Source organism: Poromitra crassiceps (genome assembly GCF_964638095.1).
Source record: "Poromitra crassiceps genome assembly, chromosome: 3".
Taxonomy (NCBI): Eukaryota; Metazoa; Chordata; class Actinopteri; order Beryciformes; family Melamphaidae; genus Poromitra; species Poromitra crassiceps.
In genome coordinates, this window is record NC_139625.1 from 5,636,579 (window position 1) to 5,664,100 (window position 27,522).

Below are 27,522 nucleotides of genomic sequence, written 5' to 3' on the forward strand. Positions count from 1 at the left end.
AGTGCTCTCTGGTTTATTTGTCCAGCCTGCCAGTGAAGTCTGCACTACCGGTAGGTCATTCTGACTGCGAGGAAAGCTCACGACGAGGACACACGGCTGGCGATAACAACAAGAAGGTACGTCCCCCCCCCCCACCCGAACTTGTCAAACATTTACAGCCGTACAGATTTACGATCTGAAGATAGCAATTGTCGTTAACATTAGGTTAAATGTAGACCTAGGTTAGCCAACGTTAAACCAGTCAGACTCAGCACTGATGATCATGTAACGTTGCCTTGCCTCTAACGTGAGGTAAACACGTTTCACACAGCGTGGCCACAACACGACTCACCAAAATAAGAATCTCACCTCGTCTGGAAAGGTCTGTCAAAGTCTTTAGCAACTTTCTCGAGGTGTACTGCTCTCTCAAAACATAACGTAAGCCCGCTGCAGCTGAGGGTGACATTTTTACAGACAGCGGTATGCACGCCGCCATCTTGGTTTCAAATTCTGTCGACAAAACTTTATTAAAACAAACCAAACAGACAAACTTGCGCCTCGCTATCCGCCAGCAGAGGGCAGCGTTTCGCTCATTTTATGTAAGAAAAAGAAAATAACATTGAATACGTGTCTAGTAATATGGTCAAGGCTGTTAATTGAAGGGGTGTTAAACAGGTTAATTATTTCTTATTAAAAAAAACGTATTGATCTTTATCTTTATTCTTTATTTGAGCAGGGACAGTACACAATAAACATATTGCACCAGAGATAGCTAAGAGCTAATTTGCATCTGTAGTCCCTGGGCGCACAGGATATCAAATACATGTAAAAGAAAATCCTAGTGTCTAAACAATCAAGATACATGGTACAACAAATGATGATACTTAGGCTACTATTAGTAATATATAACACAGTAAAATATAACACAGAGGTAGATAGCAATCCCCTAAGATCACATAGTGGTAAATGAGGAGATGATCAGAAATAAATACACAATGTCAGAACACAACAACATGAGACCACACTAATGCATATAGGTGGCCACAGGACTGACCCTCTCTCAGCCACTTCTTGACAGAGGACTTAAAACCTTTGAAAGTACTGCAGCCTTTAATGACTGCTGGCAGGGTGTTCCAACCCGTGATTTATTGTTTTATATTTTCTTCTTTCTTGTCATTATTTAATCATAAGAATTATACATCACTCACATCTGTTTTGGCAACCATACAAAAGCCATACTCCTAGTGAGTATATATTATTGCTATACTAAGATACACGGTATCACCTTATAAATAAATTAGGCTGTTGCACAGTGTAGTTAGACTATGCTACATTTACCAAATATACCCTGTATCAAAATGATCAAATACTTAAAAATATGTATAATAGAAAATGATCAATAATTATCGATATCGAGTGATAGGAAATATTTTATATCGATACTTTTTTTGGGCTATATTATCGCCCAGCCCTATGTTATCAATATAAATCATTCAATTAATGATTGAATGCCTAGGTTGGACCAAATAGTGAATGCACCATCTAAGAAGGAGGCAATTCGCCGTGATTTCAGTAATTGCGGTTGAAGTTGAGTATGTCTGAAGACCAAAACAACATCTGAACTGATGCCAGATCTTTAAAGACATTTGAACTATTATATTGTTTTGTGTAGGCAGGAAATAGGAACTCTTAACAGGAGAATGAGCTTGTGCTGAAAGTGACACTGGCCACCAGGATGCAGCCTCTATTCTAAGCCAGATAGGCGGGGACTAGTGGTATGAGTCAAACTGGCTTGTATTATTCTAAGATTGCTGTGAGAGGTTTTGGTCTTGACAAACCTCAGTCTCTTGCCGAGGGGGAGCGTTTCAAAGAGTTTGTGTCCTGGGTGGGAGGACAATGTTGTTGTAAGTACATTATCTATGAGGGCGATCTCAACAAGTACCTACACAGTCATATTGTGTGCTTACAAATAGGGATGAAACGATAACCGGTTTGAATGATAACCATGATCAAATTCCTCACGATAACCGTACGCTTTGAAAAACATGGTACATAGTAACTGTCCATCATCTACCAAAGTTGGCAACCGACTCCCGGATGCAAACGCACAGCCTCGGAGAAATGATTTCTGTGAGTGTATCAAACCTTTTTTAGTACTTTTTGAACATTTTCAGCACATTTCAACAATACACCGTGACAATACTGATAACCAGTGGCGGACTGCATAATCGGGCACGTCGGGCAAATGCCCGGTGGCCTGGCCTGGCCTGGCCTGCCAAAAAAAAAATTTTTTTTTTTTTTGCAGGCCAGGCCAGGCCACTCACTGAACAGCAGGCCAGGCGCCGCCTACTGGTTTACTAGTGGTTTTATTACTTTATTCAGGTTTAAAGTGGGTGCATCTCATTGTAAAATTGGACTTGGCCCAAATTGGGCTTCAAACGGCCCAAATTGGGCTTCAAACGGCCCAAATCGGGCTTCAAACAGCCCAAATCTGGCTTTAAACGACCCAAATCTGGCTTCAAACGGCCCAAATTGAGCTTCAAACGCCCCAAATTTTTTGCCGCCGCCCTTCGGACGCCGGCACGCGCGTCGGCCCGTATCGGCCTGGCCTGCTTGGTATCTAATGCCCGGCCTGAATTATGATCCCAGTCGGCACCTGCTGATAACCGTGATCATTTCCGACGTCACTATAATCGTGATATGACATTTTCTTATCGTTTCGTCTCTGCTTACAAATCATTTCCCATGGCTTAATAATACACAGATGAACACACAGCAATACGGCCATTGAAAAGTCAAGTGTTGTAAAGAATTCCCATAGAGAATATAGTAGGATACTTTCTCATACTTTCAAAATGAATGTTCCCATTGCAATTAGCAGCAGCACATGCAGGGCATGTCCTCAGGCTGTCCCCCAGCAGCTATACTGAGCTCGACTCGCAGACAAAACACATCAGAGATAGTAACTGTCAGGCTGTTACAGGCTTACAGGCTTGTTGCCATGACAACAGAGGAGCCCGCTCTCTCTCTCTCTCTCTCTCTCTCTCTCTCTCTCTCTCTCTCATGCAGGCACACACACACACACACACACACACACACACACACACACACACACACACACACACACACACACACACGCACAGTATGACAGTGGAATCCGCCTTGCTTTGAGATCGGTGCTGCTGTGCTATTGGAAGCACGCACATACTGTATATAGGAAATACAAGGGCAATTCAGCAAAGGGCAAGGGATAGTCCTCCAATTTATATATCTGTTTTGGATGGTGAGTGCGCGATGGATCAAAACAAAACAAAAAAACAAAAACAAAAAAAACCGTTTTGTTTACATTATGTAGGTCTTTGTGTTTGTTTGCATGAGGGAATCCGCTTAACATTATAGATGAATCATAACCGGCGGGATGTCATCATTGTAGATCGGTACAAAACGCGGTGAGGTCTCTTTGCGGTTTATAGCCGAGATGTTCCACATGTTGTCCTTCTTCCTTGTGGCTGCTGCTGTGTGTCTTTAGGCGATGATGAGGGGTGGGTCACTGTCATCGTAATGGTAATTCATAGCTGGGTAGCCATGGTGAAGTCAGTCGCCCCCCTCTCCTCTCCTCTCCCCTCCCTCTGCTCTGCCCACCGCTGAATGCATTAGGCTTAATGAGATGTCTGCAGCCTGTGTGTGTGTGTGTGTGTGTGTGTGTACCGAGCCGTGCCGAGCCGAGCCGAGCCGAACGAGCAGCACCGCCAGCATTCACCGAAGGGACCGGGAGAGCAGGGAGGAGGGGGGGGAATCAGATAGAGCTGGACTCGGAAGATGGCTTTAACGGCACTGTGAGGGGCTATTATTCTATTCGTTTATTTATTTAGGTTTATTTAGCTATTTATTTATTTATTTACTTGCTTTAGTTTATAGCCGCCGACGTGCGGCTTCTGCTCTGGGACACTAAAGACAGAAGGGCTCGGCTCTCAGGCAGTCACAATAGAAGACAGCAGGTATGGTGTGTGCGTGCGTGTGCGTGTGCGTGTGCGTGTGCGCGTGTGCGTGTGCGTGTGCGTGTGCGTGTGTGTGTGTGTGTGTGTGTGTGTGCATCAGAGCAGGATGGAGGTGGTGTTTCCTCCTGCATGCATGGCTGCCTTTTGTGCTGTCGGATGATGACGGTGTAGCTAAACGCTAGCTCTCTCTGTCTCTCTCTCTCTCTCTCTCTCTCTCTCTCTCTCTCTCTCTCTCTCTCTCTCTCTTCCTGCACTGGCCCCATGCTAAGCTGTATATATAGGCTATATATACACACGCCGCTGTATGCGCTGCCATGCCGTGATGATGCGTCCCAGCGCGTCTCCGCTCTGCTGTTGATGCTAAATACTAATAGCGCACCTCTGATATAATGTGTCGTTGTTATAGGTCGTCGTGGGTTAGGCTTTCATCATGTGAAGCGAAATGTGCACAGGTTTCTTTTTTGACGGTCTTTGGTTTTCTAACATGCCTGATTTGAGATGGATGGTTGTTTATCTCTCCTTTGTGTGCCCCCACCACCCACCAACACCACCAACACCACCACCATCATCTCCAGCTCCAAATGAGTGCACCTGCAGCGACGGCACAGAAAGCAGACAGCAACAGTGACATGCAATCAGCTGCGGTGACTCCCTCCTTCATTCCCAGCCAGTCGGGAAAGATACCGGGCAGGAAGAGGGGGAGACCCCCGCTCCGCAATGTGGCCAAGATGGATTTCCCAAACCGTTACCCCGAGTCCCTCGCTCCCCTGAAGGTGCCAAAGAAGAGGGGGAGAAAACCAGGCTTCAAGGTCAACCAGGGGGGGAGGAGGGGGGTGGGGGGGTGGGGGATGAGATAGGATGTAGTCTGTGGATGCAGCTTGTTTAAATATACATGCATGCACACACACACACACACACACACACAGACACACACACAGACTTTGTGAGACCACCCCACTGTAACAGAGAGAAAGTCCAAATGACGGACTTTTGTTCTACTGTAGTCAAATGTTATGGAAATGAGAGGGAAGTCATGAAGTCGTTCTTATTAATACTTCCATTTGACTTGTCAGTTGGAGACACAGTCACGATCTGCAGCACAAAGCACAAACCTATATGCTTTCCACTTGGCATGACTCTTCAGTTTGATTGAAACACGCCGCCTCTCTATAAGATTGAACATGCCTAAATGAGCAATGTGCCTCAAATAAACAGCAAACATGTGTTTGGTTCCCAGCTCAAACCCAGGATGGTGATGACGCCGCTGGCCATCTCTCCGCCCAGCAGCACTCCCGAGCCTGATATGAGCTCCATTCCTCAAGATGCTGCCACCATCCCCCACTCTGCCACACCCCAGGTGCTCACAGGTAGGACACCCCCCACTCTGCCACGCCCCAGGTGCTCACAGGTAGGACACCCCCCCCTCCCACTCGGCCACACCCCAGGTGCTCACAGGTAGGACACCCCCCCACTCGGCCACGCCCCAGGTGCTCACAGGTAGGACACCCCCCGACTCTGCCACGCCCCAGGTGCTCACAGGTAGGACACCCCCCACTCTGCCACGCCCCAGGTGCTCACAGGTAGGACACCCCCCGACTCTGCCACGCCCCAGGTGCTCACAGGTAGGACACCCCCCCACTCTGCCACGCCCCAGGTGCTCACAGGTAGGACACCCCCCACTCTGCCACGCCCCAGGTGCTCACAGGTAGGACACCCCCCCACTCTGCCACGCCCCAGGTGCTCACAGGTAGGACACCCCCCCACTCTGCCACGCCCCAGGTGCTCACAGGTAGGACACCCCCCACTCTGCCACGCCCCAGGTGCTCACAGGTAGGACACCCCCCCACTCTGCCACGCCCCAGGTGCTCACAGGTAGGACACCCCCCACTCTGCCACGCCCCAGGTGCTCACAGGTAGGACACCCCCCCACTCGGCCACACCCCAGGTGCTCACAGGTAGGACACCCCCCCACTCTGCCACGCCCCAGGTGCTCACAGGTAGGACACCCCCCACTCTGCCACGCCCCAGGTGCTCACAGGTAGGACACCCCCCCACTCGGCCACACCCCAGGTGCTCACAGGTAGGACACCCCCCCACTCGGCCACACCCCAGGTGCTCACAGGTAGGACACCCCCCCACTCGGCCACACCCCAGGTGCTCACAGGTAGGACACCCCCCCACTCGGCCACACCCCAGGTGCTCACAGGTAGGACACCCCCCGACTCTGCCACGCCCCAGGTGCTCACAGGTAGGACACCCCCCCACTCTGCCACGCCCCAGGTGCTCACAGGTAGGACACCCCCCACTCTGCCACGCCCCAGGTGCTCACAGGTAGGACACCCCCCCACTCTGCCACGCCCCAGGTGCTCACAGGTAGGACACCCCCCACTCTGCCACGCCCCAGGTGCTCACAGGTAGGACACCCCCCCACTCGGCCACACCCCAGGTGCTCACAGGTAGGACACCCCCCCACTCTGCCACGCCCCAGGTGCTCACAGGTAGGACACCCCCCACTCTGCCACGCCCCAGGTGCTCACAGGTAGGACACCCCCCCACTCGGCCACACCCCAGGTGCTCACAGGTAGGACACCCCCCCACTCGGCCACACCCCAGGTGCTCACAGGTAGGACACCCCCCGACTCTGCCACGCCCCAGGTGCTCACAGGTAGGACACCCCCCCACTCTGCCACGCCCCAGGTGCTCACAGGTAGGACACCCCCCACTCTGCCACGCCCCAGGTGCTCACAGGTAGGACACCCCCCCACTCTGCCACGCCCCAGGTGCTCACAGGTAGGACACCCCCCACTCTGCCACGCCCCAGGTGCTCACAGGTAGGACACCCCCCCACTCGGCCACACCCCAGGTGCTCACAGGTAGGACACCCCCCCACTCGGCCACACCCCAGGTGCTCACAGGTAGGACACCCCCCCACTCGGCCACACCCCAGGTGCTCACAGGTAGGACACCCCCCACTCTGCCACGCCCCAGGTGCTCACAGGTAGGACACCCCCCCACTCGGCCACACCCCAGGTGCTCACAGGTAGGACACCCCCCCACTCGGCCACACCCCAGGTGCTCACAGGTAGGACACCCCCCCACTCGGCCACACCCCAGGTGCTCACAGGTAGGACACCCCCCCACTCGGCCACACCCCAGGTGCTCACAGGTAGGACACCCCCCACTCTGCCACGCCCCAGGTGCTCACAGGTAGGACACCCCCCCACTCTGCCACGCCCCAGGTGCTCACAGGTAGGACACCCCCCACTCTGAACACTCAGTGTTGCCATATTGGGCGGTTTTCCACCATTTTGGGTTGCAAATGGGCTGCGTGGACAGAGTCACTTGTTTCCATAAGCCTGCAGTTGCTTGAGCGGGTTTGTGTGAGTTTTGTCCGGTTTGGTTATTATGAGCCTTTTGTTTTGTCCAGCTCATTGTACCTGCAGGTCGGTTTGGTTATGAGCCTTTTGTTTTGTCCAGCTCATTGTACCTGCAGGTCCCATATTTCTAACAGTATAAAACATGTCTCATGGGTCTTTAAAACAAGGTTAAGAATTCTGTTGCAAAAAAAAATCTAATCCTGCCTCTGTTGCCCTCCTCTATGTGCTCTGTCTCTCCTCTATGTGCTCTGTCTCTCCTCTATGTGCTCTGTCTCTCCTCTATGTGCTCTGTCTCTCCTCTATGTCCTCTGTCTCTCCTCTATGTGCTCTGTCTCTCCTCTCATTAACTATGTGCTCTGTCTCTCCTCTATGTCCTCTGTCTCTCCTCTATGTGCTTTATCTCTCCTCCATGTGCTCTATCTCTCCTCTATGTGCTCTATCTCTCCTCTATGTGCTTTATCTCTCCTCTATGTGCTCTGTCTCTCCTCTATGTGCTCTGTCTCTCCTCTATGTGCTCTGTCTCTCCTCCATGTGCTCTGTCTCTCCTCTATGTGCTCTGTCTCTCCTCTATGTGCTCTGTCTCTCCTCTATGTGCTCTGTCTCTCCTCTATGTGCTCTGTCTCTCCTCTATGTGCTCTATCTCTCCTCTATGTGCTCTGTCTCTCCTCTATGTGCTCTGTCTCTCCTCTATGTGCTCTGTCTCTCCTCTATGTGCTCTGTCTCTCCTCTCATTAACTATGTGCTCTGTCTCTCCTCTATGTGCTCTGTCTCTCCTCTATGTGCTCTGTCTCTCCTCTCATTAACTATGTGCTTTATCTCTCCTCCATGTGCTCTATCTCTCCTCTATGTGCTTTATCTCTCCTCCATGTGCTCTATCTCTCCTCTATGTGCTCTGTCTCTCCTCTATGTCCTCTGTCTCTCCTCTATGTGCTCTGTCTCTCCTCTATGTGCTCTGTCTCTCCTCTATGTGCTCTGTCTCTCCTCTATGTGCTTTATCTCTCCTCCATGTGCTCTATCTCTCCTCTATGTGCTCTGTCTCTCCTCTATGTCCTCTGTCTCTCCTCTATGTGCTTTATCTCTCCTCCATGTGCTCTATCTCTCCTCTATGTGCTCTGTCTCTCCTCTATGTGCTCTGTCTCTCCTCTATGTGCTCTGTGTCTCTCCTCTATGTGCTCTGTCTCTCCTCTATGTGCTTTATCTCTCCTCTATGTGCTCTGTCTCTCCTCTATGTGCTCTGTCTCTCCTCTATGTGATCTGTCTCTCCTCTATGTGCTCTGTCTCTCCTCTATGTGCTCTGTCTCGCCTCTATGTGCTCTGTCTCTCCTCTATGTGCTCTGTCTCTCCTCTATGTGCTCTGTCTCTCCTCTATGTGCTCTGTCTCTCCTCTATGTGCTCTGTCTCTCCTCTATGTGATCTGTCTCTCCTCTATGTGCTCTGTCTCTCCTCTCATTAACTATGTGCTGTTTTGATCAGATCAGATCAGATGATAAGATGATCTATTGGGATAGATCCATCTTTGGTGCAGTTGATTGTTTCCTGTAAATGTTTCCATTCTACACAGCTATGCTACACAGCTATGCTACACAGCTACATGCTACACAGCTACATGCTACACAGCTACATGCTACACAGCTATGCTACACAGCTACATGCTACACAGCTACATGCTACACCGCTACATGCTACACAGCTACATGCTACACAGCTACATGCTGCACAGCTATGCTACACAGCTACATGCTACACAGCTATGCTACACAGCTACATGCTACACAGCTATGCTACACAGCTACATGCTACACAGCTACATGCTACACAGCTATGCTACACAGCTACATGCTACACAGCTATGCTACACAGCTACATGCTACACAGCTATGCTACACAGCTACATGCTACACAGCTACATGTTACACAGCTATGCTACACAGCTACATGCTACACAGCTATGCTACACAGCTACATGCTACACAGCTATGCTACAGACAACAAGGTTTGCTCTTCCACATTCAGTTGCCCGGGCGGCGCTGTGAGCGGGGCAATGAAATGAGTGTTACTTTGTGATGTCACAAAATCACGGACGTCTTTTTGACGGCTCGTTTGGAGGCGCTAGATGATACAAGTTTATTCAATTTAGGAAAACCCCTCGAGATGAGTCGTCTCGTTTAAGAGGGGGTCCTAACATGTAAAACAAGACAAAACGATAATCACGGAAGTTACAATAAAATGGAGACAAGACACATACTTTTTCTTACATGGCTGCTGTGGCTTTATCGGGTGACTAGGGATGTTAATAATCGACAATCGATTAATCGATCGTTAATAATTTGATCGATCAAACTATATGTTAACCGATTAATCGATAATGTAGGCTATGTGCTATTTTGTCATTTTTATTTTCTTTGCTGAAATGATTTAACACCACGAGGGCGAAATGTAACTTTCACTGCTCATACAGAGGAAGAAGAAAGCCAAGCTATCAGACAGAAAGTCCAGGGTGGAGAATTACACCCAAACACACAGTATTAATTGTAAACATTGTAATATAATGTTGAAATATGTCACGTCCATATGCACAATGACAGCTAATGCAGGACGTTTAGTTGGTTGATTAACCTGTTGACTAGGCCTAAACCCTGCATTTTCTATTTTCTATTTTCAAAAGCTGTTTTTTAATATCATGATTACCGTAATCAAATATGATCGTTAACATGACCAATTAATCGATTAAGGAAATTGATCAAGATGTGCATCCCTACTGGGGACCATGTGTTTGGAGACTTCCATGATGTTTATATTCACCTTATGCAGAAGAGACTAGGGATGTTCATTTTGAAAAATTTCCAAAATCGATAATCGGTGAGAATTAACGATCAATTATCGATTATCGATTTTATTAATACTTAGAAAATTTTCAATTTTTTCAATTTTTTTTTTTTTTTTTTTTTTAACAAAATGAATGCCTATGGCAGAAAATACGAAAGACAACGTGTTCTCCTCAATGAACTCTTTATTTCAATGTGTCTCCTCTCCAACACTGCTGTCCCCGGCGCATGCCGGTGTGAATTTCTCATGTTTAAAACAGTTTTGTTGGCACAAAGGCCCGTGCCCAGCCAGAAAACTAGAGACTATATGAAGCTCCACCTCACGTTAGTCGGCTGTGCAATGGAGTGGGGCGAGGAGGAACGAATTCCACCCAAACCTAGTCCAAAAAAAAAAAAAAAAAAAAAAAAATGTTTTTTTTTTTTTTTTTTTTTAATAATTAAAAAATCGATCCAAATGCCACAGGATCGATTCCAATCCTTAACGATCGATTATCGATTTTCGATAATTGATGAACATCCCTAGAAGAGACGTTATGGCTCGAGAGACTAACAGGAAGTCTAAATACAATCAGAACTCCTGATTGTATTTAGACTTCCTATGACTCGTAAACCTAGTCTTGACTCATAATGTGAGTCAAACTAGGTTTGACCAGGTGAGTCAGACTAGTTTGAGCAGGTAAAACAAGCCGCCGTTTTGAACAGGAAGTGGTGATACAATGGGCAGGGCTGCATAAGGTGAATAGCACGTAGGCCTACTAGTGTCCTCTAGAGAGAGAGTGGCGTCAGCGGAGGACCAAAATGCGAGACTCATTGGCCAATGAACAGCCAGGAATGGGTCTCGCGCTACTTTTGCATGCGAAAATAAAGCTGATAATGTGCAATTAGATTCAAGGGGGGAAAAACCCTTTCAGAGTACAACACAAACTGTCTATTTTGCTGCAACTCGACAGTGCTGCTTAATCCAGGACCTTACTTCCTGGAACTCTTGAGAGTAAAAAACGGGTCCATTGGAGTGAATAGAGATGTCGGGACTCTTCCATCTACACGGCTCTGGCACGTACCAAGTCCTTTATGATCAAAGAAACACAAGGAAATCTTGTTTTACACAAGATGTGACCTTTGAACTGATTTGTTGAAACAGATGAAACAGAAAAACAATGCAATTTAGGTGAATATCTCTTCCTCTGTCCTCTTCTGTCCCACTCTCTCTCTCTCTCCCATACTGCGTCTACCTCTCTCTCTCTCCCTCTCTGTCAGTCTGTATCTACATCAACAAGCAGGCCAACACGGGCCCCAACCTGGACCGGAAGAAGGTGCAGCAGCTCCCAGATCACTTTGGGCCAGACAGGCCCTCCGTGGTGCTTCAGCAGGCCGTCCAAGGCTGCATCGACAGCGCCTTCCAGCAGAAAGCTGTGTTCACTCTGCTCACCCAAGGCTACGGTGGAGAGAAGATATCAGGTCTCTTAGGCTACGTTCACACAGCCATCCTCAGTGCTTGAATCTAATCTTTTCCCCCCTAAGTGACTCAGGTCAGTCTTTTTCATGACTGTGTGAACAGTACAAGTCACATTGAAAGTGACTTTTTTAAAGACGACCTGGGCTACTTTCAAATGTAGTAAAACATCAGATTCGAATCTGATGTTTTTGAAAGTGACTCCGGTGTGAACAGACATCTGGCCCATATCTGACTTAATCCTTCAATGTGACCTCTTCTTCTTCTTCTGTTGAGTTTTATGGCAGTTGGCATCCTTAAATGGTGCATTACCGCCACCTACTGTATTGCTAAAACTATAGTGCAAATACAATATCAATAAAAACTGTCCAACCAAAATGCGCCCATTCACCCCAATATCCATACTGTGGCCCAGACAAGTCATCTCCCGAAATGTCTTCAATATCCAAAAATGTCCTGGCAGCGTCCACCACTTCAATGTGACGTCATTCCAGAGGGACATTCCTCACTATTCTGCACTGGCGGGAGGAGGCAGGGGGAGGACCAACACGCGGGCATTGAAATTAAAATTCTTTTTTTTTGCCTACTAAATAGCATGGAAGTATGGGTATTGGAACGCAGCCCGAGAACAACAGATGAAACAACATCGTCAGCTATCGCCATGTTTACTGCTGTCTTCTTCCGGGTTTATGTAGAACAGCAGTGTGCTGTGTGTGACGTTATTGTTGTTCTTCTGCGCATGCGGGTCACTTCATGTCCGTGATCTGTTCACACTGGAGTCGGATATGGGCCACTTTTAAAAAGTCTGTGTGAACAGCCACACAAAAAAATCAGATGTGAGCATCAAGTCAGTTACGTTCACACAGCCATCCTCAGTGCTTGAATCTAATCTTTTCCCCCCCTAAGTGACTCAGGTCAGTCTTTTTCATGACTGTGTGTGAACAGTACAAGTCACATTGAAAGTGACTTTTTTAAAAGACGACCTGGGCTACTTTCAAATGTGGAAAAACAGTTTTGGAATGTGACTCTGGTGTGAACAGACATGTGGCCCATATCTGACTTAATGCTTCAATGTGACTTTTACGTCATTCCAGAGCGACATTCGGGAGGAGGGAGGACGAAGCGGGCAGATTGTGATTACAAACATGGAGGACAGCTGTGAGGGAGCTAATCAGTGGAGGGACAGTGAGGTTTTAGACCTTATAAGTATTAGCAAGAAGTAGCAGCTATTGCTGCACAGAAAGCCATTATTAAAATGTTGTCTCTCTTTCTCCTCTTCTTCGCTATCATCTGCTCCCGTATTCGCTGGCTTCCACTGCACAATAACTTGTAAATTAAACCGTAAACAGATTAAACAACATCGTCAGCTAGCTGCCACCATGTTTACTGCTGTCTTCTTCTGGGTTTATGTAGAGCAGCAGTGTGCTGCGTGTGGTGTTATTGTTGTTGTTCTGCGCATGCGGGTCACTTCAGGGCCGTGTTCACACTGGAGTCTGATATGGGCCACTTTTAAAAAGTCTGTGTGAACAGCCGCACAAAAAATCAGATGTGAGCAACAAATCAGATTCAAGCACTAATATAAGGTTTGCTGTGTGAACGTAGCCTCCTCTTCAGGGGCCAGTTGCACCAACTGGTCTTACACTGGTCTTAAGCTAAGTTGGTCGTAACTTTACGACCTAACAGCTACACCGGTTGCACCAAGACGGCTTAAGCCTTCTTTTCACTACGACCAGGCGTAACTCTTACACCTGGTCAGGAGGAGGCGTAGAGCCTGCCTGTAACAGAGATCTCCCCGGAGACCTTTTTGAGTCCTTACCGTCATCGTCGTAACACAGCCAGTTCTCCGTCTTTGAAACCACGATGTTAGATTATAACTAACTAGTTGTGTGGCTTAGCTTTCCCAAATGTTGCCGTTAATATTTTAGAATTTAATACACAGAATTGGGAACGTTACATTCAATTTCATTCAGACTGTCTGCAGGCTCAATCGCCGCCATTTTTCCCCCGGAGCGAGGGAGGATGGGAGGAGGGAGGGTGTTTTACAGTAGTGGCTGAGAGAGCGTAGTGGCACAGTGCGCTCCAAGCAGGTCGCGAGGCACATTTTTGCAACATCATCCAATCAGGGTGCATTCCCTGGCAATTCACATGGACGCGCATTGCTACGACCGGCATAGTTAAGACCAGACGTAAGCCGTGTCGGTGCAACAGGCATAAATCCACTCTAAAGACTGGTCTTAACTAAGACCGACGTAGGAGTTACGACCAGGCATAGTTAAGACCACTTGGTGCAACCGGCCCCAGGTGTTTCTGTTTAGTCGATAGATGCTACTCCTATCAGTTTATTTACTCTGTGATATACAGGCAAGATAGCACATTTAAAATGAGATTGATTGATTGGGTAGCTGCTGAGGGGTTGCACAGGTTTATAGGGGATGGCTAAAGTACAGTTTCCACTACACCTACACATTTGCCGAATTCCCATACAGTGAGCCAGTATAACCACTTTGGCAATTAGCGCTACGCCACTGGACTGAACAGTGTTGGGCAAGTTACTTTCAAAATGTAATATACAGTACTACATATAAGTTACTTTACAATATTACTGTCTGTGTAGAGTAACTTATTACACTACTTTTGCATTACATTCTCCAAAATAGCAGCAGTAGCAGAATGACGTCGCCGCCCCGGAACCATCCCGAAAAATAATTTCAACCGTTTTGAAGTCAGTGTAAACCGTCCAAAATTCTAAAAGTTATCCTTTTCTTTGTTATTGTCTGTAGTGGTTATTTGCATAAAAACACAACAAACAAAAACACAGTTGACAATTTGATTAGGAAATGATTCTATCTTTATTTAAATATGTGCTTTGGTTAAAAAAAAAAATACAAAAATAACCCAATTTGTAATTTGTGTTACTTGACAAAGTAACTGGTATAATATTACTGAAATCCTATTGGTAATAGGTTACATTACTGGGTTACTGCTACAGTAAAAGGAATATATTACATGCAATATGTTACTTTTGTAATGAGTTACCCCCAACACTGGTACTAAAGGTGGCTTCGAGAATCATCCCAATCATTATCAGGGCAAAAATGACCTAATTAGCAATCAATCGCATCTTAACTGTTCTATGTTTTTGTTCTATGTCTAAGTGTTTCTATGAGGCCATTTACACCTGGCGTATACATGCGTTTTCTGCCATTGCAATCTGATTGCAATCAGATGGCAGAAATGGTTGTCCTCTCAATCCGCATAAAGTTGCTGTATCCAGATTGAGAGGACACATTGCATTTACACTTGTGTTCAATGTGTACACAATGCATCCCTGACCACCTCCGGAGGTGGTTTGGCCGATCAGATTGCAATCCTTCTTCAATGCGTTTTGGGGGAGTTTACACCTGGCATTTCAAGTGATAAAACACAATCTGATTGCAATCTGATCAGAGAAAACGCACGTTAGCGCCAGGTGTAAATGGCCTCTATGTTTCGCTCTTGCAGCCACATTCGATGGGAAGCAGCACCTCCTGAGCCTCCCGGTGGTGAACAGCATCGGCTACGTGCTGCGCTTCCTGAAGAAGCTCTGCCGCAGCTTGCACTGTGAGAACCTCTTCAGCGACCAGCCCATCACCCAGCACAGCGGTGGCTCCTACCACTCAGATGGTGATCATCCACTTTCCAACACTTGTGTCTCTGAAATAGAGAGCCACAGGGATGACGTGTTTTTGTAGTCGGAACGCGGAAGTCCCGGACTTCATGGTTCTTCACTGTTTCTGCCTATGGGATTTTTGAATGGGTTTTTGGCGCGATGCTTCAAATAAGGTCTCTGGGCAACGCAAGCTTAATCAAACGCGAACCAGTGTTCAGCGGGATAATCTTCACACATGAGGACCACTTTCATGAGTTTTGAAGCATAAATGCGAGCCCTAGAAGTAAAAAAAAGCTCATGCTAAGCTAATCCAGAACTACACACAGTGTCGCATAGGCTTCCGCGTCACCTCACCACTCAACCTGGAGTGTTGTTGATGTGTGCGCTGCTGTGCACTGATTACCCCGGGCTGAACCAGGTGAGGGAAGGAGAATTTCCGTGTTCGTCCTTTGAAGTGATGACGTTATTGACGTATAATATCCCCGTCGACTCAACAGTGTAGTCTAATTTAGCCGTTTGCTAGCTAGTCGCCCTTTTAACGGCACGTAAAAGCTTCAAAACTCATAAAAGTGGTCCTCATGTGTGAAGATTATCCTGCTGAACACTGGTTCGCGTTTGAATAAGCTTGCGTTAATCACAGACCTTATTTGAAGCATCGCGCCAAAAGCCCATTAAAAAATCCCATAGGCGAAAACAGTGAAGAACCGGCAGTGTTAGCATCAATGTTTTCCAGACTCATTCCTGCGGCTCTCTATAGAAGCTACAGTACAAATACAACCCAATTCTAGGGTTGGCATAGCCTGGTGAAACCCTGTCCCGAGATCACGTGAACTCACATTCCGTTTCGCTCCACGGATCAGTCGGGACTTCCACACCCCCCCCCCCCCCCCCCCCCCCCCCCAACGATTTACAGAAATTAGAATGTAATCGGGCCAATCAGGGACCTGCACAGTTTTTCACCTGCGTTTTTCACACTTTTTCCACATCAACAGTTCATTTTTAAAGATTTCATGACGTCAGCTAGTACTGTCACATTTCTACCCCATTTCAACCAATCATATCACGAAATGACAGCTGTCAATCAATCTTAATTTCGAGGAGAAAGTTCTGCAGGCAAATGCCTACTGCCTGTAATCTGGCAGCATTCCTAGCCCATAAACTAACTAATAACTTGGCCAATAAGTATGTAACATACAAAATAAAGCAAACGGTAATGTCTACATTTGATGTAGAATGCATAGGACATGTGACTGGTTTGTTAAACTCACATTCCAGGAATGTTGTATTTACCGCGGCTCTTTCCCGTGGCCAGTCGACGCTCCAAGCCGGCAGGCAGCACTCTTGCCTCGGCATGTCCGCACTGGTCCACACGGAAGCAGCCGGCTGCCTGGTTCTCCTGAAGCCTCCAGCTCGTCCTGAACGTGTCTGAACCCTCCAGCTCGTCCTGAACGTGTCTGAAGCCTCCAGCTCGTCCTGAACGTGTCTGAACCCTCCAGCTCGTCCTGAACGTGTCTGAAGCCTCCAGCTCGTCCTGAACGTGTCTGAAGCCTCCAGCTCGTCCTGAACGTGTCTGAACCCTCCAGCTCGTCCTGAACGTGTCTGAAGCCTCCAGCTCGTCCTGAACGTGTCTGAACCCTCCAGCTCGTCCTGAACGTGTCTGAAGCCTCCAGCTCGTCCTGAACGTGTCTGAAGCCTCCAGCTCGTCCTGAACGTGTCTGAAGCCTCCAGCTCGTCCTGAGCGTGTCTGAAGCCTCCAGCTCGTCCTGAACGTGTCTGAAGCCTCCAGCTCGTCCTGAACGTGTCTGAAGCCTCCAGCTCGTCCTGAACGTGTCTGAACCCTCCAGCTCGTCCTGAACGTGTCTGAAGCCTCCAGCTCGTCCTGAACGTGTCTGAAGCCTCCAGCTCGTCCTGAACGTGTCTGAAGCCTCCAGCTCGTCCTGAACGTGTCTGAAGCCTCCAGCTCGTCCTGAACGTGTCTGAACCCTCCAGCTCGTCCTGAACGTGTCTGAACCCTCCAGCTCGTCCTGAACGTGTCTTCTGTGTCCCACCAAATGCAGCGGAAACATCGATGGCTGAGGATTACCATCTAGACCAGTCGGATGCCAAACGCTACTCCGTGGACCCCGGCGACTCTGCTTTCAGCTCCATAAGCTCCTCCTACTCGCCAAAGTCCTCCTATGGGTTCCGCTCGTCACAGCAGTTCTCCAACGGCTCCGCCCCCATGGGCATGTGCCGGCAGGCCTCCAGCAGCCCCAACACCTTCCTGGAGAGCAACAGGACAGGTAACAGTGCCGTCAGTGTTGCCAGATTGGGCGGGTTTTTCCGCCAATTGGGCTGTTTTGGCTTGCGTTGTTTGAGGGGGGAAATGGACTTGGGCGGGTGGACTTGTTTCATAGAGACCCTTTATTTGCTTGGGTGCTTTTGTGTGTGCGTTTTGTCAGGTTTTTGAACAGTCTTTGGGCTGGAAACCATCAGCCGTATCTGGCAACACTGGAGGCCGTCCGAGGCGAAACCAATCTCACGCTCATCGTATCTCAATCTGTTTTTGTTTGATTCACCATCAAGATCTAGAACCTCCTTGATCTTACCTCTCCATCCTGCTCTCTATTCTCCCAGGAGGCTATAATGCATCTTCTGAGTCGCAGGAGTCCAAGCCCCCCCCCAATAAAGACCCATCCACCTGGTCTGTGGAAGACGTCGTCTGGTTCATCAGGGACGCGGACCCCCAGGCCCTCGGCCCTCACGCAGACGTCTTTAGGAAACATGTGAGTTGTCCCCCCCCCCCCCCCCCCCACACTGTGTTATTGACAGCCTCCCTTATTTTCTGTTAAAGGTACATTCAGTGATGTTTTTGTGTTGACATAAGTGTTAAATGGCTCTATATTCTGACAGCAATCACTGAAATAGAGTGTTTGGTCAGTGACTCGGAACCCCCTCTCTCTCCTGTAGTCCTGCATGCAGGGCGGACGTATCGCCGCAACCGAGACTCAGGGATGAAACACGATTAAACACGATTTCAGACGGACAAGCCCGTCTTTTATTGTCACACGAACACTTCAACACATGCATGCGGCCACAAACACACACTCATGCTGACGGTGGCCGGTGAAATTTGTCCTCTGCATTTGACCCATCCAGGCTTGTCCTTTCCTCCGGGGGGCAGACCAGGAGCAGTGGTCGCTTTTTCTTTCCAGCGCCCGGGGACCAACTTCGGATGTGGTCGTCACTGGTCGGATGACGATCTTCTGCATGTGTTTAGTGGGGGGTTATGTACGGAGGAACCCCCTGGGGGGCACGGGGAGAACATGCAAACTCGACACAGAAAGGCCCTTTCGACGAGATAGCCCACCTGGGCAGTAGGCACTGAAGATATGGGGGGTCACAACTCCAGCGTCCACAGCGTCCCAGGCGAGAATCGAACTCAGGACCTTCTAGCTGTGAGGTGACAGCGGTACCGACTGCGCCACCATACCCCGGATGGCGGCATTGCATTCGGGGTAAAAAAATACATATAGGGCTCTATCTTCCCAAAAGCGCTAATTTAGCGTTTGCGCTCATTTAACGCTGTGCACAATGCAAATTGGGGGCGGACACAAGCGCATGCCTGTGATAATTGTACTGGGCATTGGCTGCCACAAGCCAAAGCAGGCGTTTCAGCGCTAAAATGTGGTGATAGATGGCATTATACTATCGTCAGCAGCGCGCAATTACTTTGCGCTAAGAGCTTTGAAAAGGACCTCTTACGTGCAAATACCTCTCTGCGCTGGGTTGCGCACCATAATCTCCGTGCAGCGCAGCGCAGTGCAAGTAAAATCCCTTTTGGATATGTCATTACGCACAGCCTTGCCATGCCAGGACATCAAATTATGCTGCTAAAATTGGGTATTAGCAGATAATTCAGTGAGGCAATCAACTATAACTCACTGAGAAACTTTTATCACATCGCAAAGAGGGAAATGAATTGAGAAAACTTGTTGGACAATGGACATAGGCTATTTACCTTCATAACCCGGAGGGTCGTTGGCACCACAGACGATCTGTCAATAAGCTCTCTCTGTCCTCGCATGAGTGAGTATACTCTATTATGCATGGAGAGAATTACAGCATATTGCATGCCTCGCGCAAACATGCGAGACGGGAATCTGATTGGTTTTGATTGACGTAATGCCCAGCCTTGCCTGGCCACGCCTGTGAATAATTCTGGTAGTTACCGCCCAAATCCCGTTTGCGCAGGCATTTTGGTGAGCAGATGATTTTGGCACGGCTCTTTGCGCTTGCGACACATGCCGTGAACGTTTCCGCATCCTGGCCGAGAATTGCATCCCCAACATATTTCGGGGCTGTTTTAACTTAGAAATCAGGGAAGTCACGTCTACCAGACAATTATATCACTTTTAAACAGTTACATTTCTGTATAAATCATTACAAGTATGCTCCCGTGAGGTGGGGATGCTTTTTTTTGCTGATTGGCGGGGGAGCAAAACTCGGCAGAACACCTGGCGGACGGCGCAAGGCGGAATGCTATATCTTCCCATGCCTTAAGGCACGCGCAAACAGGTGCGCACACGCTATTAGGGGATAGTGCCTGTCGGAAGATAGAGCCAATAGTCTTTTATAGGCATCGCGATCTGACCTTCCGTTTACCAAAAAATTTGAACTTTTCTCTGATTGGATAGTTTGAGGTCTGCGCCAATTTTTATCCAATCAGAGAGAAGTTGACATTTTCTGGGAAATGGAAGGTCGGATCGCAATGCTTTTAAAAGGCTATGTGTATTTCTTCTCCCCGAATCCAAAGCCACCATCTGTGAGTATCTACGAGTTACGGTTGCGGAGATACCTCCGCCCTGCATGCAGGACTACAGGAGAGAGATAGAGGACAGTGGGGGGTTGGGGTTTTCAAGTCACTGACCAAACACTCTATTTCAGTGATTGCTGTCAGAATATAGAGCCATTTAACACTTATTTTAACACAAAAAAACATCGCTGAATGTACCTTTAACTGGCTGGAATGAAGATCCAGCAGAATATGGGTGAATAGAAATGTTGTCTGTATCGTGGTACAGTTAGCGGTCAGTCTGTATCGTGGTACAGTTAGCGGTCAGTCTGTATCGTGGTACAGTTAGCGGTCAGTCTGTATCATAGTACAGTTAGCGGTCAGTCTGTATCGTGGTACAGTTAGCGGTCAGTCTGTATTAGGGCTGTCAATCTCCCTCTATAATCAAATTCGAATTTCAGTGCTTTATACATTTTAATATTCGAATTATATTCGAATATTTTAATTAATTTTTAATTGAATTAAAAAAAAAAAAAAAAAAAATTTGGTCTGAGTGAATTGTTGTCTTCTCTTATGTTATGTTCTGATTCTAAATATAGCTGAATCTTTGGGTTTGACCAAGTAAAACTTTTTCTAAGCATTTTACCAAATGTAGATGGAAAAGTGAATGGTGGATGAATATTCAAAATAATATTAGGCTTATCACAAATAGTCCAGCAATGATGTTTATTTAAGAAAACATGTTCCTTGTACAATGTACATATACATTCATTGCATTAGAAAATAGGTCAGATAACCAGAGCTTAGTTAATATTCATCAGTGATGTATTGGTGCTGTCTGAAATGCTAAAATAAAATAATTGATAATAAAAAAAGACACAGCCTTTGTTTGAGCTCCTTATCAATAAACAAATAAGTAAACTTTGCCAAAACAACAATGAGCCATGAACAAAAAAAAATCAGTCACGTATTGCACTTAAGAGCTACAGGGTTACATTCAGTATAGCAGCTTCAACAGTCAACTTCAGTTAACAATGAATGAACATACATTTTAAGAGCTACAGGTAGGTTTACATCAGTATAGCAGCTTCAACAGTCAACTTCAGTTAACACTCTTTTCTTCAAGTATGTTGTCAGAACTTGTCACTGTTCTAGTGTTCTAAAAAAAAAAAAAAAAAAATTCGTTTTTAACACATTCACTGCCAGACGTTTTTTCTTTACTGTAGTTAGCTTCTGCCAGAGGGGTTTTTTGAGGATTCTGGCTCATCTTTCAAGACCCGAGGATTCTTTTCTGCTAAGATTTTGTGAACACACAATATCTCAAAATAACTAATAGAATGTGTGCTTTCTCTGTCTAAAATAGTTAGTTTGTAGAGTTAGTAGTTATGTAAGCATTAGCAGTTGAATACAGCATGGTTTCAGCGTCAGAAAAATAATTCAGAGATAAACGGCTTTTTGTGAAATTCGATAGAACAGTCACTTTAACCATTCATTTTTGGCTCTCTCTCTCTCTCTCTCCCTCCCCCTCTCGCTCTCTCTCTCTCTCTCTCTCCCTCGCTCTCGCTCTCCCTCCCTCTCTCTCTCTCTCTCTCTCTCTCTCTCCCTCCCTCTCGCTCTCCCTCCCTCTCTCTCTCTCTCCCGGAGACGCACTAGGTTTAATCCTAGTGAGAGGGGGAGAGGGAGAGAGAGAGAGAGAGAGAGAGGGAGGGAGGGAGGGAGAGAGAGAGAGAGAGAGAGAGAGAGAGGGAGAGAGCGAGAGGGAGAGTTGCTTCCAACTCCTCCCTCCGTGGGCGTTCTTCTTGGCTGCAGCGGCCGTCACAAGCTTGTCACCAGTCTCACTGCTTTGCTGCTGTCCTGTGCCTGTCTGCGCGGCCGCTGTTTGAGGAAGTCTGGATGGACTCGCTCGCTTCTTGGAGTTTTGGTTGAGAGAAGCTTTTGCGATTCTGGTCATATTTATGCTGCGTGTTTCAAAGTGTGTTCCACCTGTAATCTATTATGCAAATTTGCAATCCCGCATCGCCAGCAATCAGCGCGAAAACGAAAGCGTTTTCCCCCATCCATTTTCATGAGAATGGCTGCTTTTTGCTTGCCTTTCTCTAGTCAGGAGGGCACTGTCGCCACTTAGTGGCTCGGTGGAATGGGTTGTAAACGTTCGGTGGCTCCAATAATTATATAAGAGATGTAAAAGGGTTAGATGCACATCCCACGGTCAAAAAAAAAAAATTCATTTTTTTGACATATTAATACGTCATTGGCAGTCAACCGTTGGATTATTTTTGACGTATTAATACGTCAATGGCAGTGACGTGAAAATAATAATAATCGAATTTCGTTCATAATTATTAAATTCTAATAATATTCGAATATCAAAATTCGTTTCAACAGCCCTAGTCTGTATCATAGTACAGTTAGCGGTCAGTCTGTATCGTGGTACAGTTAGCGGTCAGTCTGTATCATAGTACAGTTAGCGGTCAGTCTGTATCGTGGTACAGTTAGCGGTCAGTCTGTATCATGGATGCAGTTAGCGGTCAGTCTGTATCGTGGTACAGTTAGCGGTCAGTCTGTATCGTAGTACAGTTAGCGGTCAGTCTGTATCATAGTACAGTTAGCGGTCAGTCTGTATCGTGGTACAGTTAGCGGTCAGTCTGTATCATAGTACAGTTAGCGGTCAGTCTGTATCGTGGTACAGTTAGCGGTCAGTCTGTATCATAGTACAGTTAGCGGTCAGTCTGTATCGTGGTACAGTTAGCGGTCAGTCTGTATCATAGTACAGTTAGCGGTCAGTCTGTATCGTGGTACAGTTAGCGGTCAGTCTGTATCATGGTGCAGTTAGCGGTCAGTCTGTATCGTGGTACAGTTAGCGGTCAGTCTGTATCGTGGTACAGTTAGCGGTAGGGGTGCTCCGATCCGGCTAAGCCACGATCCGATCCGATTCCGATTCCTGGGGTCACGATCCGATTCCAGAATCGATTCTCGATTCCAACAATTCTCGATTCCAGAATCTAGAATCGATTCTCAATTATGTAGTTTTACACACAAAGGTAAATCTAAGACAAAAAATGACAAATGTATTAATGCTGAACTTCAAATTCAACTTCTGAAGTATTACAGTCAGGGCCTAAATTCATTTTGCAATATGAGTGTGTTAATTTAAGCATAAGTATCAGTAAGTGGCACGGGATTCTCAAAGCCTGTGTTGAAGGTCATACGAACAAAAATGCACTCTTGAAGCTAAAAAAATCCAAAACCGACAAGTTAATTATTTACATTTTTACTTCAATGTAGAACAGTCATTTCTTACACATGAGATTACTTTTAGCCTTTTAATCATAACGATTATTGAAAGATAGGTAACACTTTACAATACTGTAACACAAAAATTGGGTAGTTACTGAGGAACGAGTCAGGAATGAACCATTAGTTCATGATTAGTTCATGAATAGTTAATAGGTAGTTCCTTAATGGTAGTTACTTAAGAACTGACCATTAGTTACCATGTTAATGAACCAGTAAGTAATGATTACTTCCTTAATTGTTTCCCGCTAGTTCATGAGTAGTTAATGGGTAGTTACTTAAGAACAGACTATTAGTTACCATAGTTGTTACTAGGGAATTACTCATTAGTTAATGATTACTTCACCATTAGTTACCATATTTGTGCCCCCTCAAGTAAAGCAGGCCATCATACTTATTTGTTACTAGGGAGTTCATCATTACTTCATGATTACTTTACCATTAGTTACCATGTTTGTGCCCCCTCAAGTAAAGCGGGCGATCATACTTAGTTGTTACTAGGGAATTAATCATTAGTTCATGATTAGTTACCATGTTTGTGCCCCCTTAAGTAAAGCAGGGCTTCATACTTAGTTGTTACTAGGGAATGCATCATTACTTCATGATTATCTTACCATTAGTTACCATCACCCTACCTATAACAAATAAATACAAGAGTTGTTCCAGGTGAGGTTTGAACCCTTGGCCCCAAGAATGCAAGATTATTAGTCTCTACCAAATTAGCTATCTATTTGTTATACAGTAGGGTAGGGTGATGGTAACTAATGGTAAGATAATCATGAAGTAATGATGCATTCCCTAGTAACAATAAGCATGAAGCCCTGCTTTACTTGAGGGGGCACAGACATGGTAACTAATGGTAAAGTAATCATGAACTAATGATTAATTCCCTAGTAACAACTATAGTCTGTTCTTAAGTAACTACCCATTAACTACTCATGAACTAGCAGAAAAAAATTAAGGAAGTAATCATTACTTACTGGTTCGTTAACATGGTAACTAATGGTCAGTTCTTAAGTAACTACCATTAAGGATCTTTAAGGAACTACCATTAAGGGTCATTAAGGAACTACCCATTAACTACTCATGAACTAGCAAAATAAAAATAAAAAATATTTTTAAGGAAGTAATCATTACTTACTGGTTCGTTAACATGGTAACTAATGGTCAGTTCCTAAGTAACTACCATTAAGGAACTACCTATTAACTATTCAGGAACTAATCATTAACTATTCATGAACTAATGGTTAGTTCCTGACTAGTTCCTCAATAACTACCCATTTTTTGTGTTACAGTATTGTAAAGTGTTACCGAAAGATATCCAGACTGAAATGTTTATTGGCCAGAATGACATGAACATTTGGACACTTATTCAGCCGGTATCTTGCATGTTGCGTTCAGGTGCACTGTAAAAAAAAAAAATTACGATACGAAGAAGAATCGATTCTTGGGAGTTTGGAATCAATCCAGGAATCGTGGCATTAAGAATCGCGATCCTTTCAAGAATCGATTTTTTGGAGCACCCCTAGTTAGCGGTCAGTCTGTATTGTGGAACAGTTAGCAGTCTCCACTCTCCAGTTGATTTGACGTGAACTTCTGCTTTTCACAGGAGATAGATGGAAATGCCTTGCTACTTCTAAAGAGTGACATGATCATGAAATACCTTGGACTGAAGCTCGGGCCAGCCCTGAAGCTTTGCTACCACATCGACAAACTAAAGCAGACCAAGTTCTGAAAGCTTCCGGAATCCATTTTGCTGATGGTTTTTTTGCATTTCATGATGTCATGTATGTAGCGATGATCGATCGCACATTCACCCCTTTCTAATTTAATAGTCTGGTTTTGGCACAGATCTTTGAATTATGATTGTGGAACGCATCATCCATATACACATGTTGACATAACATTATCGGTAAAAGAAGGACAGCTGATTTGTCATTTGATAAGAAATGTATAACAGAAAACACTTTATATCTTGAAGACTCACTTTCTCAAAACTCACAAGCATCTTGTTTACTCATGTTTACCAATCTAAAAGTATATCCGTAATATAATATGACTTTACTGAGAAACAGTAAACTACACTGTTTTGATTGAGAGATTAAAAAAAAAAAAAAAATCATTTTGATACTATTTTTTCCACATTACTTTCTAAAAACAAGGTAATGGTTCCATGTGATTAGTAAAACAATCATTCTTTTTCATATAATTTTAATACAAAACAATATAATCTAAAATGAAACAAAATGATACATAGAAAGGCTCTCTTGTTACATATAATGAGAAAAATAAGAGCATTGTGAACGTGATATAATATTTATGTTTCAATATGCAAGATTGTTACATGCCAATTATCCCCATAGCCTCTTAATTCATATGTTTCTATGTTTTTAACAAGCATCAGTGTTGATACAGAGGTAGTCAATATACACCAAACACTTAAATGTTACACTGGCTATCTAAATGGGTATATAACATTATAGTATTGCTTTTGTATACCACTTTGGTGTACAGTGCATCCTTTTATAATCAATTAACCTTTGTAAGTGAATGCTGCTGTAAAAAAAAATATGACATGTGTAAGCCATGCCTAGTGCAGATCGAGCTATACGGTGTTTTATTTTGAAAATCATTACGAAATAAGAGTTTTAGAGAAAGCTGAGTGGATCAGTACTCTATACTGGTGCTAAGGTTATCTATGTATTTAACTGTTTGCTTTTGTGTTTGTGAGATGTAAATGAAATGTATACTGTACCGTATGTGAGTATTAAATTAAGAAATCAAGTAATCTGATTTTGTGTGTGTGAGAGACTATTGATTTATCTGGCTTATGAACATTTTCATTTTGTGTTCAAGGCTTGTTTTGTTTTTTTCCGGTGTATTATTATATTATCACTTGTTTCCATACCTCCAAAACCCGTAAACGGATTCAGAACGGACACATGGAACGGACTCATGGGCTACGCAGCACATGAGTGATTTTGGGGACTTCATCTGAGTGTGCCTAGCACACATTTGGGCCTGATTTAACACAGAAGGGTGGCCTACATCAGTGGTTCCCAGGGGCTCCCCAGTGTAAATGAGGACTAGTTTGCTGCTATAACTTTGCCCACTCATTCTCCACCACTGTGGTGTGTCCTAATACACTACCGAGCATTACATAAGTATACACATTCACACAAATATCTTCCTTAGGACAAAAGCTTATCAAATGGAAGTCTAATGCACACCTATGTGGGAGTTATTGGCATTAAAACATTTGGGGACCCCTGGTAGGCTATATGTAATTTGGATGAAATGAATCAGACGATGATGAGCTCATAGGACCTGATATTACAATCCCTATAAGATTAATCAGCACTTTCTTGAGGTCTTGAGTGGAAGATTGAAACCTGTGGTATGATTATTCTATAGCCTAAAAATAAATAAAAAAGAATTGTGCTTAATAAAAAATCATTTAGGGTAGGCTACATTTGATTATCGACAGGTTATAAGGCCCCTTCATGGAACCAATGACACCCAACAGTCTATTCCATGTAGTCAACAGTCTATTTTCATGTTCAATTATGTCTGCCAAAAACAAAAAAGATTTGTGATTTTTTTATAAATATTATTAGCCTATTTATTGTAAGACATTTTACATGGTTTAAACAGGTATAGGTTAAAATGTCTGGAGCAATTATAAGCTCATATCAACTGACCTATGTCATCAAAGTCATGTAGGCCTTTATATGTTGCATAGGCGCACACAGTTTAGGGATGATAACTCAAAACGTAGCCTATAGCCTACTCTGATGTAAATATACGGTTTGCGCTCCTCATGGTGAACGCGTCATTACATGCACAGCAGCGTGCCGTTATAACGACGCGGGCTACATCTAAAAGCTGGAGCAGGCTGGCAGCAGGGCAACAGTGAACTTCTGATCAGGCTGTGATGCACACGGGGTGACGCCGTGTTCCTGTAGTCGCATAGCCAAAGACTGGCGTGGGATCGGGTCGCTGCTGCGTCTCATCTGGAATAACGTCGGGAAATCGAGAAATATCACCCAGCGTTTTTAAGAAGACGAGCAGCGTGAGAATAAACCCCCCCTTTGGGCAAACGATTTCATCGGAAGGGTTTTCTCCTGTAGGCTACTTTGCAGGAGCGCCGGTGCATATTTATTCCGATATAGA

The 27,522-nt window shown here is 45.5% G+C and overlaps 2 protein-coding genes across 4 annotated transcripts in view; one reads left to right on the plus strand and one right to left on the minus strand.

Moving 5' to 3' along the window:
• The window catches only part of afg1la (AFG1 like ATPase a), a gene marked incomplete at its 5' end in the record, with an annotated part of 28,924 nt that extends 28,449 nt beyond the window's left edge, over positions 1 to 475 (minus strand). For 2 of the 3 annotated variants that reach the window (XM_083633865.1, XM_083633864.1), the window contains one exon: positions 349 to 475. In XM_083633865.1, the coding sequence (XP_083489991.1) occupies positions 349 to 475 (127 nt within the window). Of the gene's footprint in view, positions 1 to 331 lie in introns of all 3 variants that reach the window. The other variant, XM_083633866.1, reaches the window with a different exon arrangement.
• On the plus strand, positions 1 to 25,084 carry LOC310773875 (sex comb on midleg-like protein 4; the record flags this gene model as incomplete). Its single annotated transcript, XM_083633868.1, has 8 exons — positions 1 to 116; positions 4,553 to 4,786; positions 5,215 to 5,344; positions 11,437 to 11,637; positions 15,134 to 15,295; positions 17,339 to 17,563; positions 17,901 to 18,046; positions 24,959 to 25,084. The coding sequence occupies exons 2-8, from the start codon at positions 4,559 to 4,561 to the stop codon at positions 25,082 to 25,084; spliced, it is 1,218 nt and encodes a 405-aa protein (XP_083489994.1). The 5' UTR covers positions 1 to 116; positions 4,553 to 4,558.
• Between the last annotated feature and the right edge of the window lie 2,438 nt (positions 25,085 to 27,522).